The sequence below is a fragment of the Heterodontus francisci genome, unplaced genomic scaffold (assembly GCF_036365525.1).
Source record: "Heterodontus francisci isolate sHetFra1 unplaced genomic scaffold, sHetFra1.hap1 HAP1_SCAFFOLD_319, whole genome shotgun sequence".
Taxonomy (NCBI): Eukaryota; Metazoa; Chordata; class Chondrichthyes; order Heterodontiformes; family Heterodontidae; genus Heterodontus; species Heterodontus francisci.
In genome coordinates, this window is record NW_027142010.1 from 1,712,798 (window position 1) to 1,731,394 (window position 18,597).

Genomic DNA, 18,597 nt, shown 5'->3' on the forward strand with positions numbered 1-18,597 from the left:
AGGCCTCCCCTGGTCTGTTAGCTGTCTGTGTTTATAAACACTGCAGTGTATTTCAGTAACTAACACTATGAGGCCTATCCTGGTCTGTCAGCTCAATTTGTTTATAAACTCTGCAGTATATTTCATTGTGACGAACACTGCGAGGCCTCTCCTGGTCTGTCAGCTCTCTGTGTTTATAAACTCTGCAGTGTATTTCACTGTGACTAACACTGTGAGGCCACCCCTGGTCTGTCAGCTGTCTGTGTGTATAAACTCTGCAGTATATCTCACTGTGACTAACACTGTGAGGCCTCTCCTGGGATGTCAGCTCTGTGTTTATAAACTCTTCAGTGTATTTTACTGTGACGAACACTGTGAGGCCTCTCCTGGTCTGTCAGCTCTGTGTTTATAAACTCTGCAGTGTATTTCACTGTGACTAACACTGTGAGGCCTCCCCTGGTCTGTCAGCTCTCTGTGTGTATAAACTCTGCAGTATATCTCACTGTGACGAACACTGCGAGTCCTCTCCTGGTCTGTCAGCTCTGTGTTTATAAACTCTACAGTGTATTTCACTGTGACTAACACTGTGAGGCCTCTCCTGGTCTGTCAGCTCTGTGTTTATAAACTCTTCAGTGTATTTTACTGTGACGAACACTGTGAGGCTTATTGAACATAGAACCTATGTGAGGCCTATAACAGTACAGGCCCTTCGGCCCTCGATGTTGTGCCGAACCTATTAACCTACTCTAAGATTAAACTAACTACCTACCCTTCATTCTATATTCATCCATGTACCTATCCAAGAGTCGCTTAAACGTCCCTAATGTATCTGCTTCTACTACCACCGCTGGCAGCGCATTCCACGCACCCACCACTCACTGTGTAAAGAACCCACCTATGACATCTCCCCGAAACCTTCCTCCAATCACCTTAAAATTATGCCCCCTGGTGATAGCCCTTTCCGCCCTGGGAAAAAGTCTCTGGCTATCCACTCTATCTATGCCTCTCATCATCTTATACCCCTCTATCAAGGCACCTCTCATCCTTCTTCGCTCCAATGGGAAAAGCCCAAGCTCCCTCAATCTTTCTTCGTAGGACATGCCCTCCAGTCCAGGCAGCATTCTGGTAAATCTCCTCTGCACCCTCTCTAAAGCTTCCACATCCTTCCGAATGAGGAGACCAGAACTGAACACAATCTTCCAAGTGTGGTCTAAAAGGGGTTTATAAAGCTGCAGCATAACCTCGCGGCTCTTAAACTCAATCCCCCTGTTAATGAAAGCGAACACACCATACGCCTTCTTAGCAACCCTATTAAATTGGGTGGCAACCTTGAGCGATCTATGGACATGGACCCCAAGATCCCTCTGTTCTTCAACACGACCAAGAATCCTGTGTTTAAGCCTGTATTGCACATTCAAATTCGACCTTCCAAAATGAATCACTGCACACTTTTCCAGGTTGAACTCCATCTTCCACTTCTCAGCCCAGCTCTGCATCCTGTCAATGTCTCGTTGCAACCTACAACAGCCTTCCACACCATCCACAACTCCAGCAACCTTCGTGTCATCGGTAAACTTGCTCACCCAGCCTTCCACTTCCTCATCCAAGTCATTTATAAAAATCACAAAGAGCAGAAGTCCCAGAACAGATGCTTGTGGAACACCACTGGTCACCGAGCTCCAGGCTGAATACTTTCCATCCACTACCACCGTCTGTCTTCTATGGGCCAGCCAATTCTGGATCCAGACAGCCAACTTTCCCTGAATCCCATGCCTCCTTACTTTCTGAAGGAGCTTACCATGGGAACCTTATCAAACGCCTTGCTAAAATCCATATACACCACATCCACTGCTCTTCCTTCTTCAATGTGTTTTGTCACATCTTCAAATAATTCAATAAGGCTTGTGAGGCATGACCGGCCCCTCACAATGCCATGCTGACTGTCTCTAATCAAACCATGCTTTTCCAAATAATCATAAGTCCTGTCTCTCAGAATCCTCTCCAATAATTTGCCCACTACCGACAAAAGACTGACTGGTCTGTAATTCCCAGGGTTATCCCTATTCCCTTTCTTGAACAAGGGAAAAACATTTGCCACCCTCCAATCATCCTGTACTACTCCAGTGGACAGTGGGACGCAAAGATCGTCGCCAAAGGCGACAGGTTGGGTATATCCCGTCTGGCCCCGGGGACGTATCTGTCCTCATATCATTCAAAATTTCCAGCACATCCTGCCTCTTAACCTCAACCTGTTCGAGCATATCAGCCTGTTCCACGCTGCCCTCACAAATGACCAGGTCCCTCTCACTAGTGAATACTGAACCAAAGTGTTCATTTCGGACTTCCCCTCCCTCCTCCGACTCCAGTCACAAGTTCGCTCCACTATCTCTGATCGGCCCTACCCTCACTCTGACCATCCTCCTGTTCATCACACAAGTGTAGAACGCCTTGGGACTTTCCTTCATCCTCCTCGTCAAGACTTTTTCATGTCCCCTTCGAGCTCTCCGAAGTCCATTCTTCATTTCTTTCCTGGCTACCCTGTAACCCTCCAGAGCCCTGTCTGATTCTTGCTTCCTCAACCTTAAGTAAGCTTCCTTCTTCCTCTTGACTAGCTGTTCCACATCTCGTCATCCAAGGTTCCTTCACGCTACCATCCCTTCCCTGCCTCATCGGGACAGACCTATCCAGCAGTCGCAGCAAGTGCTCCCTAAACAACCTTCACATTTCTGTCGTGTATTTCCCTGAGAACATCTGTTCCCAATTTATGCTCCCCAGTTCCTGCCTAATAGCATTGTAATTTCCCCTCCCCAATTAAATATTTCCCATCCCGTCTTCTCCTGTCCCTCTCCATGACCACAGTAAAGGTCAGGGAGTTGTGATCACTATAACCAAAATGCTCTCCCACCGAGAGATCTACCACCTGGCCTGGTTCGTTGCCAAGCACCAAGTCCAACATAGTCTCCCCTCGAGTCGGCCGATCTACATATTGAGTCAGGAAACCTTCCTGGACACACCTGACAAAAACTCCATCGAAACTATTTGCACTAAGGAGGTTCCAACTAATATTAGGGAAGTTGAAGTCACCCATGAAAACAACCCTGTTACTTCTGCACTTTTCCAAAATCTGCCTCCCAATCTGTTCCTCCGTGACTCTGTTGCTATTGGGGGGTCTATAGAAAACTCCCAATAAAGTGACTGCTCCTTTCCTGTTTCTGACTTCCACCCATAGTGACTCAGTAGACAATCCCTCCTCGACGACCTCCCTTTCTGCAGCTGTGATACTATCCCTGATTAGCAATGCCACTCCTCCACCTCTTTTCCCTCCCTCCCTATTCCGTTTGCAACATCTAAACCCCGGAACATCCAACATCCATTCCTGCCCCTGTGATATCCAAGTCTCCGTAATGGCCACAACACCGTAGCTCCAAGTACTGATCCATGCTCTAAGTTCATCACCCTTATTCCTGACACTTCTTGCGTTACAATAGACACACTTCAAACCATCACACCGGCTGCAAATTTGTCGTGTCGATTGTCTAACCTTCCTCACAGACTCTCTGCACTCTGTATCTGCCTGTTCAACAGCTACCCCATCCACTGATACGGAGCTCCGGTTCCCGTCCCCCTGCCAAACTAGTTTAAATCCTACCGAAGAGCTCTAGCAAACCTCCCGCCCAGGATATTGGTGCCCCTCCAGCTCAGATGCAACCCGTCCGTCTTGTACAGGTCCCACCTTCCCCAGAAGGTATCCCCATGATCCACGTATCAGAAGCCCTCCCTCCTACACCAGTTCGGCAGCCACGTGTTCAGCTGCACTCGCTCCCTGTTTCTATCCTCGCTGGCACGTGGCACCGGTATCAATCCTGAGGTTGCTACTCTGCTCGTCCTGCCTTTTAGCTTCCAACCTAACTCCCTATAATTGTTTTTCAGGTCCTCATCTCTTTTCGTAGCTATGTAATTGGTACCAATGTGTACCACAACCTCTGGCTGCTCTCCCACCCCTTTCAGAATCCTGTCGACTCGATTCGAGACATCCCTGACCCTGGCATCCGGGAGGCAACATCCCATCCGGCAATCTCGGTCGCGACCACAGAATCTCCTGTCTGTTCCTCTTACCATTGGATCTCCTGTCACAATCGCTCTCTTATTATCCCCCCATCCCTTCTGAACCACTGAGCCAGGCTCAGTGCCAGAGACCTGGCCGCTGTGGCTTTCCCCTGGTAGGTCGTTCCCCCCGACCGTATCCAAAACGGTATACTTATTATTGAGGGGAACGGCCACAGGCGATCCCTGCACTGTGCACCTATTCCCTTTCCCTCCCCTGACGGTCACCCAGCTACCTTTATCCTGTAACTTAGGTGTCACTACTTCCCTATAACTGCTCTCTATCACCCCCTCAGCCTCCTGAATGATCCAAAGTTCATCCAGGTCCAGCTCCAGTTCCCGAACACGGTCTGTGAGGAGCTGGAGTTGGGTGTACTTCTCACCGGTGAAGTCAGCAGGGACACAAGTGACCCTTACCTCCCACATCCTGCAAGAGGAGCATGCAACTGCCCTTGCATCCATCCCCTCTGCACTCAATTCCTATGGGAGTTTGGCAGTCTTTCTGCAAATTATGATCAATTCTTTTCGACTATCGGATCTATCTTACACTGAAGATCATTGAACACATTTAGTATCCCATCCTTGCTATTATCGGTGTCCCTGGTAAGTCTCTCTATCCAGCTATTAATGTTTTCAACCAAGTTTAACAACATTACTGTTCTTGTAATTTACTATGCCCTCCTTTTTGTTTTTTTCTTATCCCTGGCAAAACTCTATCTCCAGCTATGAGCTCTGTAAACCATTGCTACTTGTATTAGAGTTCATGTAATTTACTCTACCAACTTTTCTGCTGTTGCTGCCCCAGTTAAGTCCCTATTTCCCGCTATGTGATCTATAAATCCTGTTTCACTGAAATAATGTTCTTGCAATTTTAATTTTGGGAAGAGTGCTGCTCGTGTCACCGGTCTCCATAGGAAATTCTGTCCCCTATCCATGAACCACGTATCCCTCACTGGCTAATGTCTGAGGTTGAACCAGTTTGCATCCTCTGCGTTCTAGTTAACCCTGAGCTGAGTTCTTACTCCTTATTCATCCATCACCAAACCTGCCTAATGCCAGCTCTGTAATATCACCCGTCAGCCTCAGCTCATCTGCGACATAAACCCTCATCTGTGCCTTTGTTGACATAGGAAGATAGAAAATAGGAGCAGGAGTCAGCCATTCGGCCCCTCGAGCCTGCTCCACCATTCATTATGATCATGGCTGATCATCCAATTCAATAACCTTTCCTGCTTTCCCCATATCCTTTGATCTATTTCACCCCAAGAGCTATATCTAACTCCTTCTTGAAAACATACAATGTTTTGACCTCAACTGCTTTCTGTGGTAGCGAATTCCACAGGCTCATCATTCTCTGGGTGAAGAAATTGCTCCTCATCTCAGTCCTGAATGGTGTAACCCGTATCCTTGGACTATGACCCCTGGTTCTGGACTCCTTCACCATCGGAGACATCCGTCCTGCTTCTGCCCTGTCAAGTCCTGTTAGAATTTTATAGCTCCCCCTCATTCTTCTGAACTCCAGCGAATATAACCCTAACTGACTCAACATCTCCTCATATGTCAGTCCCGCCATCTCATCAATCAGTCTGGTAAACCTTCGCTGCACTCCCTCTATAGTAATATCATCCTTCCTCAGATAAGGAGACCAAAACTGCACACAATATTCCAGATGTGGCTTCAACAAGGCCCTGTATAATTGCAGCAAGACATCCCTGCTCCTGTACTCTAATTGTCTCGCTATGAAGGCCAACATACCATTTGCCTTCTTTACTGCCTGTTGTACCTGCATGCTTACCTTCAGTGACTGGTGTACGAAAACACCGAGGTCTCGTTGCATATTTCCCTCTCTCAGTTTACAGCCATTCAGATAATAATCTGCCTTCATGTTTTTGCTCCCAAAGTGGATAACCTCACATTTATCCACATTATACTGCATATGCCAAGCATTAGCCCACTCACTCAACTTGTCCAAATCACCCTGAAGCCTCTCTGCATCCTCCTCAAAACCCACTCTCCCACACAGCTTTGAGTCATCTGCAAATTTGGAGATATTACATTTAGCTCCCTCATCTAAATCATTAAAGTATATTGTGAATAGCTGGGGTCCTAACAGCGATCTCGGCGGTACCCCACTAGTCACTGCCTGCCATTTGGAAAGAAAGACCCATTTATTCCTACGCATTGTTTCCTGTCTGCCAACCAGTTTTCTATCCATTGCAATACACTACTCCCCAATCCCATGCTTTAATTGTATACGCTAAGCGCTTATGTGGGACTTTGTCGAAAGTCTTCTGAAAGTCCACATAAACCACATCCACTAGTTCCCCCTCAACAACTCTACTAGTTACATCCTCGAAGAATTCTCGTAGATTTTTCAAGAATGATTTCCCTTTCGTAAATCCATGTTGACTCTGCTCGATTCTACCACTGTTCTCCAAGTGCTCTGCGATAAAATCTTTGCTAATGGACGCTAGAAATTTCCCTGCTCCTGACGTCAGGCTGACTGGTCTATAATTCCCTGCTTTCTCTCTATCTCCCTCTTTGAATGATGGAATTTGATTTGCTACCCTAACCAGTCTGTAGGAACTGTTCCAGACTCTATAGAACCTTGAAAGATGGCCACCAGTGCATCCATTATTTCTTGGGCCACTTCCTTATGTACTCTGCGATGTCGATTATCATGCCCTGGGAATGTATCGGCCTTCAATCCCATCAATTTCCCCAACAGCATTTCTCTACGAATGCCGATTTCTTTCAGTTCCTCTCTCTCTCACTAAGCCCTGTGTTCCCCAACATTTCTAGTATGATACCTGTATCCTCCTTTGTGAAGACAGAACCGAAGTATGCAATTAGTTGGTCAGCCATTTCTTTGTTCGCCAGTATAAGTTCCCCTGTTTCTGACTATAAGGGACCTACATTTGTCTTCACCAATCTTTAAAATTTAAATCTACGCTTGACTCTTCCAATTCTATCCTGGTCACCCTACCAGTTATAAACCTCCATCAACCACAGCCCATCCAGAACTCTGCTGCCTGTATTCTAACTCACACCAAATCCCGATCACCTATCACCCCTGTGCTCAATGATCTACATTGGCTCCCGGTCTGGCAGCACATTAATGTTAATATTTTCATTCTTGTGTTTAAATCTCTCCATGGCATCACCCTTCCAATTAGTCCCATTCCCCTGCCCATTTCCATATTCCTGCAAATCTTTTGCCTTCAAGTCTTTTCTTCAATTCCCATTTAAAGAAGATTTCTTTCCCTCTGTATCTGTGTTGGCCACTATTTTCAGCTCGACAGTGTCACTGGGCCCAACGTCATTGAAGCGTGGATCCAAAAATTGTTTGAGCTGAGCTGCCGGTCACTTCCAGTGCTCCATGCTGAAGAGGGCTCTCGTCCTGGTTCACCAAGTATGTGATGGTAGTGTACAGAGCGATCTGAACTGACATCAGTCAGCCATTCCGGCATCTTTGATATACGTCTTTGAAACTGAGTGATGAGGGAGTGGTACATTGAGCAGTGTGGTGTTGGGTGTAGGAGATGACATGTGGAGATGAATTCACTGACATTGACCACCCGTGTCAGCTCATTATACTTCTTCTGGCACTGCTGCCAGATCCACGTGGACAGACGTCTTGCATTGACCTCTCTGGCCACCTGCTCCCCTTCCCTTTGTAGGACGTTCCTTGAGGGTCTCCACCCCATCCCAAAGAAACATGGCCTCTCTCCTCCTGTCACCCTCCATGACTAAGGCCTCTAGCACCATATCCGTGAACTGCAGAGCCCGTTCTCTGTCCTTGTATTCCATTTACCTTGTCTCCAATTGCAGCATTCACAGTCAGTAGCAGGCTTCTTTGGTTCAGTGCAGCTTCCCTTTAAGAGGGACAGACTGCCTTTGAAAGCTGAATGCTGACTGAAAGTTGAACCAGCCTCACACACAGTTCGGCCCTGTTAAGCGTGCAGACAGACAGCAGCGCGGGTCACCCTGGGCAGCGCGTAGAATTCATGGAAATGAGGAGGCAGCAGGAAGCTTGTGTGCCACCTGCCTCAACAGGAATGGGCACAGGCAGATCATGAATCGCAATCCCTACCCCTGAAAACTGGTACAAACTTCTCTTTCACTCTTGTCTCTATTTTCCTTCTTCTCTTTCACCCTTTCTCCCTCTCTCTCTGTGTCTCTTGTTCATATAATCAGAGATTGATGCAGCACAGAAGGAGGCTATTCGGTCCATTGTGTCAGTGCTGTCTCTTTGAAAGAGCTATTTAATTGTTCCACTTCCCTCCTCTTTCCCCAGACTCCTGTTTATTTTTCCTATTTAAGTATTTGTTAAATTCCCTTTTGAAAGATAATATTGTATCTGCTTCCACCATGTTTTCAGGCTGTAAATTCCAGATTCCAAGCACAGAACGGTAGGACCAACGATCCTTGGAAAGGTTGTGGCAGAGAAGGAGGCCATTCAGCCCATCGTGTCTGTGCTGGCTGAAAAACTCTAGCCGCCCAATCTGATCCCACCTTCCAGCCGCTGGTCGATAGCCTTGCAACTTACAGCAATTCAGGTACATGTCCAGGTGCCTCTTAAAAGAATTGAGGGTTTCTGCCTCCACCACTGTTCCTGGCAGTGAATTCCAGACATCCACCATCCTCTGGATGAAAAGGCTTTTCCTCATTTCCCCTCTAATCCACCTCCCAAGCACCTTAAAGCTGTGCCCATTGGTAATTGACCACTCGGCTAGGGGAAACAGGTTCTTCCTGTCTACTCTATCTGGGCCCCTCATAATTTTGTGCATCTCAATTAAGTCACCCCTCTACCTCCTCTGTTCTGCAGAAAGCAATCTTAGCCTATGCAATCTTTCATCATGGGTGCAATTTTACATCACTGGCATCATTCTTGTAAATCTTCTCTGTACTCTCTCCACAGCAATTATGTCCTTCCTGCAATGTGGTGACCAGAACTGTACACAATACTCCAGCTGTGGCCTAACCAGTGTTTTATACAGTTCCAGCATTGCATCCCTGCTTTTGTATTCTATACCTCGGCCAGTAAAGGAAAGCATTCCATATGCCTTCTTCACCACTCTTTTTACCTGTCCTGCCACCTTCCCGGACCTGTGGACATACACTCCAAGGTCTCTCACTTCTTCTACCCCTCTCAATATCCTCCTGTGTATTCCTTTGCTTTATTTGCTCTCCCCAAATGCATGACCTGACAGTTCTCCAGATTGACTTCCTTTTGCCACTTTTACGCCCACTCAACCAAACCATTGATATCATTCTAGAGTCTACAGCTATCCTCTACATTATTAACTCCATGACCAATTTTTGTGTCATCAGCAAATTTTCCAATCATGCCTCCCACATTTAAGTCCAAAACATTAATATGTATCACAAATTGCTATGGACCCAACACTGAGACCTGTGAAATGCCACAGGAGACCACTTCCCATTCACAAAAACATCTGTCCACCATCAACCTTTGTTTCCTGACATTGAGCCAGTTTTGGATCCAACTTGACACATTCCCCTGTATCTCATGAGCTTTTACTTTTCTGACCAGTCTCTCATGTGGGTCCTTGTCAAATGCTTTACTAAAATCAATGTAGATCACGTTCATTATCAATCGTTCTTGCTACTCCCTCAAAAAACTCAATTAAATTTGTTAGACAAGACCCACCCTAAACAAATCTATATACTATCCCTGATTAATTTTTGCCTTTCTAAGTGATAATTTATCGCAGCTCTCAAAATTGGTTCTAATTATTTGCCCACTGAGGTCAGACTAAAGGCCTGCTCGGGTCTGGAAATAAAACCCGACAGAACCACATCGGACTCGAGCCCAAGCCTGGACCGAGCCTGACCCGACCATAGTGCACTCACTGCACTTAGCACTTTTAGATGGAATGGAAGGAAGCTGCAGCATAAGCGCGGTGACATCATAGAGCCACTCACTTTCTCACTGAGCAGACTCAGAGTCTGTGGAGTTCGGATGCACGTTTCCCTCCTTGACGTCCCGGACTCCCAGCTCAGGCAGTGTTTTCAAATTCTGATTCTTACTTACTCAACTTCCCTTTTCCTACCAGCTGAGCAAAAGGTAGTACTGTGTGTGTCCGACCCGGACCCAGCCAACCCAAACCAAGCCCAAAAGCCGGATCCGGAAGAGCGACCCGACCGACCCGACCTGAACCCGGCATGAATCGTCGGGTCTTGTCCGGTTTGGGTCGGGTAGCAGGCCTTGAGCTAAGACTGACCAGCCTATAACTACTGGGCCTATCCTTCGCATCATTTTTAAACATTTGTACTATGTTCACGCAGGTCCAATCATCCAGTACCTCGCCTGTATCTAGGGAGAATCTGAAGATGATCTTCAGAGCATCTGCTATTTCCTCCCTGGCTTCGTTTAACATCCTGGGCTATGATGCATCCGGCCCTGGCGAATTGTCCACTTTCAAGAATTTCAGACCCTCTCGTACTTCCTCTCTCATTATGCTTATCGTATGCAATATTTCACATTCCTCCTCTTTAACTACAATTTCTTCATCATCCCTCTCCTTTGTGAAGACAGAGACATACTACTCATTAAGGACCCTGCCCACATCTTCTGTGTCCATGCATAAACTACCTTGTATATCTCTGATAGGCCCCACCCTTTCCTTAGTTATCCTCCTGCTCTTACTGTACTGATAAAAGATCTATGGGTTTTCCTTGATTTTACCTGCCAATAGTTTTTTACATGTCCTCTCTTTGCTTTCCAAATTTCCTTTTGTACTTCACCCTTGCGCTTTCTAAAAAGTATCATTTATCACTGTCATAAGCTTTCTTTTTTCTGATTTATCTTACCCTGTATGTTTCTCGAAAACTGGGGGCTCTAGATTTGACAACTCGCTGCGCAAGAAAACTCTATTCATTTTGCCTCTGGTTCTTTGCCAACTACCTTAAAACTGCATCTTTTTGATAAGGCTGTGAGCACAGTCCTGGCAAATACAGACCAGTTAGTTTAAAATCAGGCGTGGGTAATGTTTAACAAACAATAATTAGAGAAGAAATCAACAGAAACTAGGAGAGGTTTGAGTTAATGCAGGATAGCAAGCACGTGTTTGGAGGAACGGAGGAGCAGGAGTAGGCCATTCAGCCCATCGACCCCGCTCCGTCATTCAATTAGATCATGGCTGATCATCTACCTCGACGCCACTTTCCTGTGCTATCCCTGTATCCCTTGATGTCATTTGTCTCCCGAAATCTACTGCTTTGTGTCTTGAACATGCTCAGTGTTGATCTTCCACACCCTCTGTGGTAGCGAATTGCAAACATTTGCCACCCACTGAGTGAAGATATTCTTCTTCATCTCAGTCTGAAATTGCATGCCCCTTATTCTGGGATTATTAGTTTTTTAGTTTAGAGATACAGCACTGAAACAGGCCCTTCGGCCCACCGAGTCTGTGATGAATGGATGCTTTTCGGGCTGGAGAAAGGTTTGTCGTGGAATCAAAACAAAATACTGCAGATGCTGGAAATCTGAAATAAAAACAGAGAGTGCTGGAATACTCAGTAGGTCAGGCTACATCTGTGGAGAGAGAAACAGAGTTAATAAGAACAGAGAGTGCTGGAAATACTCAGCAGGTCAGGCAGCATCTGTGGAGAGAGAAACAGTTAATAAAAAACAGCGAGTACTGGAAATACTCAGCCGGTCGGGCAGCATCTGTGGAGAGAGAAACAGTTAATGTTTCATGTCTGTGACCTTTCATCAGAAATTGCAAAGGGCAGAAATGCAATGGGTTCGAAGCAAATAAGGTGGGGGTAGTGGGGGACACATAAGGACAGAAAGTTGGGATTGGGAGCAGGGGTGTTGAAATGACAAGAGAGCAGAAGCTCGGTGTCATGCTTTTGGACTGAGTGGAGGTGTTACACAAAGCGCTTACCCAATCTGCGTTTGACCTGCTGCGGTGTTCCAGTGAGCATCAATGCCAGCTCGAGCAACATCAGCTCATTGTACGATTAGGCACTCTACAGACTTTCAGACTGAACATTGAGTTCAATAATTTCGGAGCATCATCGGCTCTTTTAATTAGTATTTTGTTTTATTTTGTTTATCTTTTTGCGCCATGTGCTGGACATAAACTGGTATTTTTATGTTGGTGCTTTTGAACATAGAACACAGAACATTACAGCGCAGTACAGGCCCTTCGGCCCTCGATGTTGCGCCGACCTGTGAAACCATCTGACCTACACTAATCCATTTTCATCCATATGTCTATCCAATGACCACTTCAATGCCCCTAAAGTTGGCGAGTCTACGACTGTTGCAGGCATGGCGTTCCACGCCCCTACTAATCTCTGCATAAAGAAACTACCTCTGACATCTGTCCTATATCTATCACCCCTCAACTTAAAGCTATGTCCCCTCGTGTTTACCATCACCAACCGAGGAAAAAGGCTCTCACTATCCACCCTGTCCAACCCTCTGATTATCTTATATGTCTCTATTAAGTCACCTCTTCTCCTCCTTCTCTCTAACGAAAACAACCTCAAGTCCCTCAGCCTTTCCTCGTAAGACCTTCCCTCCATACCAGGCAACATCCTAGTAAATCTCCTCTGCACCTTTTCCAAAGCTTCCACATCCTTCCTATAATGCGGTGACCAGAACTGCACGCAATACTCCAGGTGCGGTCTCACCAGAGTTTTGTACAGCTGCAACATGACCTCGTGGCTCCGAAACTCGATCCCCCTACTAATAAAAGCTAACACACCATATGCCTTCTTAACAGCCCTATTAACCTCGGTGGCAACTTTCAGGGATTTATGTACCTGGACACCAATATCTCTCTGCTCATCTACACTACCAAGAATCTTCCCATTAGCCCAGTATTCTGCAATCCTGTTACTCCTTCCGATGTTAATCACCTCACACTTTTCCGCATTAAACTCCATTTGCCATCTCTCAGCCCAGCTCTGCAGCCTATCTATGTCCCTCTGTACCCTACAACATCCTTTGGCACTATCCACAACTCCACCGACCTTCGTGTCATCCGCAAATTTACTAACCCACCCTTCTACACCCTCATCCAGGTCATTTATAAAAATGACAAACAGCAGTGGCCCCAAAACAGATCCTTGCGGTACACCACTAGAAACTAAACTCCAGGATGAACATTTGCCATCAACCACCACCCTCTGTCTTCTTTCAGCTAGCCAATTTCTGATCCAAAGCACTAATTCACCTTCAATCCCATACTTCTGCATTTTCTGCAATAGCCTACCGTGGGGAACCTTATCAAACACCTTACTGAAATCCATATAGACCACATCCACGGCTTTACCCTCATCCACTTGTTTGGTCACCTTGTCAAAAAACTCAATAAGGTTTGTGAGGCACGACCTTCCCTTCACAAAACCGTGCTGACTATCTCTAATGAACTTATTCTTTTCAAGATGATTATAAATCCTATCTCTTATAACATTTCCAACATTTTACCCACAACCGAAGTGAGGCTCACAGGTCTATAATTACCCCGGCTGTCTCTACTCTCCTTCTTGAACAAGGGGACAACATTTGCTATCCTCCAGTCTTTCGGCACTATTCCTGTCGACAATGACGACATAAAGATCAAGGACAAAGGCTCTGCAATCTCCTCCCTGGCTTCCCAGAGAATCCTTGGATAAATCCGATCTGGCTATTTTGACTAGGACTGTTCATTATTCTGTCATTTAATACCCTCTCTGCGCTAACGCTTTGTCTTTAACCACACCATTAGGATACTCTCTTTGACTTTTTCACCTGAATTCCTTGTCAGTTAATCGCTCCGACCCTTTGTTCTGTCAACACCTTCCCTTTTGTTCTCTTCCGCCACCACACACACCCACCCCACTACTCCACACCCGCTTTATTTGCCTAAAACCTATTACATTTCTAACCTTTGCCATTTCTTATGAAAGGTCACTGACCTGTGACGTTATGTCTGTTTCTCTCTCTCCACAGATGCTACCAGACCTGTCGAGTATTTCCAGCATTTCTTGCTTTTATTTAAGGTTTGTAGTGGAGTTCCCCAGGGATCAGTGTTGGGACCTTTAATTTCCTGATATATACAAATGAACTAATCCTTGGTGCACAGGGCACAATTTCAAAGTTTGTAGATTATACAAAACTTGGAAGCATTGTGAACTGTGGTGAGAATTGTGCAGAACTTCAAAAGGACATAGACAAATTGGCGGAATGGGCAGACAGGTGGCAGATGAAGTTCAATGTGGAAACACGTGCAGTGATTCATTTTATCAGGAAGAACATGGAGAGACAACATAGAATAAAGGGTACAATTCTAAAGGGGTGCAGGAGCAGAGAGACCTGGCAGGCACAGTAGGGCAGTGATTAGTACTGCAGCCTCACAGGTCCAGCGACACAGGTTCGATTCTCGGTACTGCCTGTGCGGAGTTTGCAAGTTCTCCTTGCGATCGAGAGGGGTTTCGCTGGGAGCTCTGGTTTCCTCCCATAGCCAAAGACCTGCAGGTTGATAGGTAAATTGGCCACTATAAATTGCCCCTAGTGTAGGTAGGCGGTAGGAAATATGGGATTATTGCAGGGTTAGTATAAATGGGTGGTTGTTGGTTGGCACAGACTTGGTGGGCTGAAGGGCCTGTTTCAGTGCTGTATCTCTAAAATAAAATGTGCATATGTCATTGAAGTTGGCAGGGCAGATTAATAAAACATGCAGTAGCCTGGGATTTATTAACAGTGGCATAGAATACAAGAGCAAGGAAGTTATTTTGAAATTGTATAAGGTGCTAGTTCAGCCTCAGCTGCAATATTACGTCTAGTTCTGGACAGCACACTTTGGGTAACGTGAAGACATTGGAGTGTGTACAAAAACATTCACAAGAATGGTTCCAGGTATGAAGAATATCAGTGATGAAGATAGGCTGGAAAAGTTGGAACATTTTCCTTCGAGAAGAGAAGGCTAGGAGGAGATTTGAAAAAGCTGTTCAAAATTATGAGGTGTCTGGACAGAGTGGATAAGAAAAAACCGGTTCCCACTCTTGAAAGGATTGAAAACGAGAGGGCAAAGAATTAAAGTAATTGGTAAAAGAAACAGAAGTGTCATGAGGAAAATGTTTTCACACAGCGAGTGGTTAAGGTCTGGAATGCACAGCCTGAGAGTGTGGTGGAGGCAGATTCAATCGAGGCATTCAGGAGGAAATTGGATGGCTATCTGAAAAGGAAGATAGTACAGAATCACAGGGACAAGGCAGGGGAGTGGCTCCAGATGAATTGCTCTTTTGGAGAGCCAGTGCAGACACGATGGACTGAATGACCACCTTCTGTGCTCTAACAATTCTGTGATTCTGTGACATTTGACCACAAAATGAGGTTCCAACCTTATATTCATGCCATCACTATGACCACCTATTTCCACCTTAATAACATCGCCCAACTTCACCCCTGTCTCAACTCATCTGCTGCTGAGGCTCTCACTCATTGTTTCATTACCTGTAGACTAGACTATTCCAACTCATTCTCCCACATTATACTATCTGTAAACTTGTAGTCATCTAAAACTATTCTTCCTGTGTCTTATCTCGCAGTCGGTCCCATTCCCCGATCACTGACCTACAGCTTACAGTAAAGCAATGTTTTGATTTTAAAATTCTCAACAAATGTTTTCAAATCTCTCCATGGTCTCACCCCTCCCTATCTCTGTACTCTCCTCCAGCCCCACAACCCTCCGAGATGTCTCTGTTCCTCTAATTCTGACATATTGTGCATCACTGAATTTTATTTACTCCACCACTGGTGGCCACACCTTCAGTTGCCTCGGTCCCGAGCTTTGGAATATCCTCCCTGCACAGCTCCATCTCCCCATCTCGCTTTTATCCTTTAAGATACTCCTTTAAAACCTGCCTCATTGACCAAGCATTTGGTTACCTAACCTAATATCTCGCTTTGTCGTTCGGTGTTATACTTTGTTTTATAATGCTGCTGTGAAGTACCTTGGGATAATTCTTTGTTGACGTTTACCAGACATGATTTGTCATTAGCATATCGTCCTGCTTGAAATTTATTGTGCGATGCTTTTCCAAACAACAAATATTTCTGACCTAGGTTGTGAAATTTCCCCACCACTGACGTCAGATTTACTGGACAGTACAGGATTTGAACAACCTCTCCTTTTAGTAAACAAGGTGTAAAATTTACAACCTTCCAGTCCTCTATCATCACTCCCATATCAAAGGAGGATTGGAATATACTGTCTAGTGCATCTTAGACTTGCATTATTCCTTCTCTCTCCAATGCTCATGCATCCCATCTAGACTAGGTACATGTTCTAGGTTACTGTCGTACAAAAAGTGTTGGATTGAAAGAGGTTAACTGAACCTGTTTGTTCAATGACTGTAATTAATGTCAGTCTCCTTGGACCCTAATTGTGTCACTGGAGGATTTCCATCTTCTATTAATAAGAGCGTCCTTTCAATGTGTTATTCCATAGTGTCAGTGGGAGCATCAGCCCTGACATTATAGGGTTCAACGGCTCTGGAGAGAAAGAGAAAAGATAGAGCCGAATCAGAGAGCAATAGATTGGAATGTTACAACAATGGGTCAGAATCTGCGAAAAATAGATTGGAATGTTGCAACAATGGGCAGGAGTTTCATCTGGGAGTTGAACTTTCTTTCTGCAAATTATGATCTGTTCCCATTAGAGTATCGGCTCTATCTCGCACTGAGGATTGTTCAATACATTTACTACCCCATCCTGGCTATTATTGGCGTCCCTGGTAAGTTTCTGTATCTTGCTATTAATTCTATACACCTTGTTTAACTGCATTACCATTCTTGTCATTTCCTCTGCCCTCCTTGCTGCTGTTGTTATTCCTGGAAAATCTCGGTCTTCAGATATTAGCTCGATAAACCATTGCTATGTGTATTAGAGTGCTTGTAATTTACTCTCCCATCTTTGCTGCTGTTTCTGTCCCTGGTAAGTCTCTATTTCACGCGATGAGATCTGTAAAATTTGTTTCACTGAAATAATGCTCTTGCTATTTAAATTTTTGTAAGAGTGGAGTTGTTGTCATTGGTCTTCAGAAGAAATTCCATCCACGATCCATGAACCACGTCTTCCTCACTGCCAAATATCTGAGACTGAACCAGACAGTTTGCAACCTCTGCATTATATTTAAACCTGGGCTGAGTTCATCTCCAAATGCTCTCCATCACCAACCCTGCCTACCTTCACTCTGTAATGTTACCCGTCTCCACCTCTGCCTCAGCCCATCTGCTGCACAAGCCTCATCTGTGTCTTTGTTAAGTCCACACTTGACTGTTCCAGTTCTATCCTGGTCACCCTCCCAGTTATAAACCTGCATAAACCACAGTCCATCCAGAAATCTGCTGCCCGTATCCTAACTCACACCAAATCCTGATCACCCATCACCCCTGTGCTCACTGATCTACATTGACTCCCGGTCTGGCAGCACCTTAATTTTAATATTCTTATTCTGGTGGTTGAACTCCCTCTATGGTCTCACCCCTCCGATTAGTCCCATTCCCCTGCACATTCCCATATTCCAGAAAATATTTTGATTGAAAGTATTTTCTTCAATTCCCCTTTAAAAGTAACTGTTTGAAAAGGCACTGTTTGAAAATTAGGGATCGGCCTTTTCGGACAGAGGTGAGGAGAATTTTATTTTTCTCTCAGAGTGTTGTGTGATTTTGGAACTGCCTGATCAGAAGTTGGTGGAGGGGGGTCATTGTATATTTTTAAGGCGGGGATAGATAGATTCTTGTTAGGCAAGAAAATCCAAGTTTATCGGGGGCAGGTGGGGATGTGGAATTCGGAACACAAACAGATCAGCCATGACCTTATTAAATGGTGGAGCAGGCTTAACGGGCTGAATGGCCTACTTCTGCTCTTTATTCATATGGTCGTATTGCCTTTCCCTCTGTATCTACTCATGGCAATGATTGTCAGCTCTACAGCGCCACTGGGCCCAACAACATGGAAGCTTGGATCCATAAAATGGTCCGAGCTGAGCTTCCGGTCACTTGAAGTGTTCCATGATGGACAGGGCTCCAGCCCCGGTTCACCAAGCATGTGCTGTTAGTGTCAGGAGAGGTCTGAATATAATGTCTATCCGCCATTCTGGCTGCTTTGACACACATCTTAGAAACTTGGTCTGTGCATGTCCACTGAACGCCTGTGTTAGTCACTCTCAGCTGGACATACATTCAGCAGTACTCTTTTGTTATTTAAAAGGTCCAGGCATCCAACTTGCAGGTGAGGGGCTTTTGACTCACATCCTGCTATGGTAAATTTATTCGAGGCGCTGTGGATGGTTTTCTGAAAGTTGTGTTGTGAGCTGCTACAGACATTCAGGGAGGACAGAGGATTTGGTGACCCAAGTCTGGACGAGGTATGGGGACTGTAGTTACAGTGTCTGTGGGTCTGTAACATGACTAACAAATGGAGCAGAGGCTTCAGAGAGGGGAAGCCCTGTAAGGAGGGAGGAGGAGGGGGCTCTGCCCGACCCACC

The 18,597-nt window shown here is 45.5% G+C and overlaps 1 protein-coding gene across 1 annotated transcript in view; it reads left to right on the forward strand.

The window, feature by feature from the left end:
- The first annotated feature begins 1,325 nt into the window (after positions 1-1,325).
- Positions 1,326-18,597, forward strand: part of LOC137366192 (melatonin receptor type 1C-like) — a 28,802-nt gene continuing 11,530 nt past the window's right edge. Inside the window, exons 1-7 of the mRNA XM_068028182.1 lie at positions 1,326-1,382; positions 2,061-2,147; positions 3,910-4,035; positions 7,378-7,495; positions 8,432-8,495; positions 8,606-8,642; positions 10,396-10,575. Of these exons, the coding sequence (XP_067884283.1) occupies positions 1,326-1,382; positions 2,061-2,147; positions 3,910-4,035; positions 7,378-7,495; positions 8,432-8,495; positions 8,606-8,642; positions 10,396-10,575 (669 nt within the window). The remainder of the gene's footprint in view (positions 1,383-2,060; positions 2,148-3,909; positions 4,036-7,377; positions 7,496-8,431; positions 8,496-8,605; positions 8,643-10,395; positions 10,576-18,597) is intronic.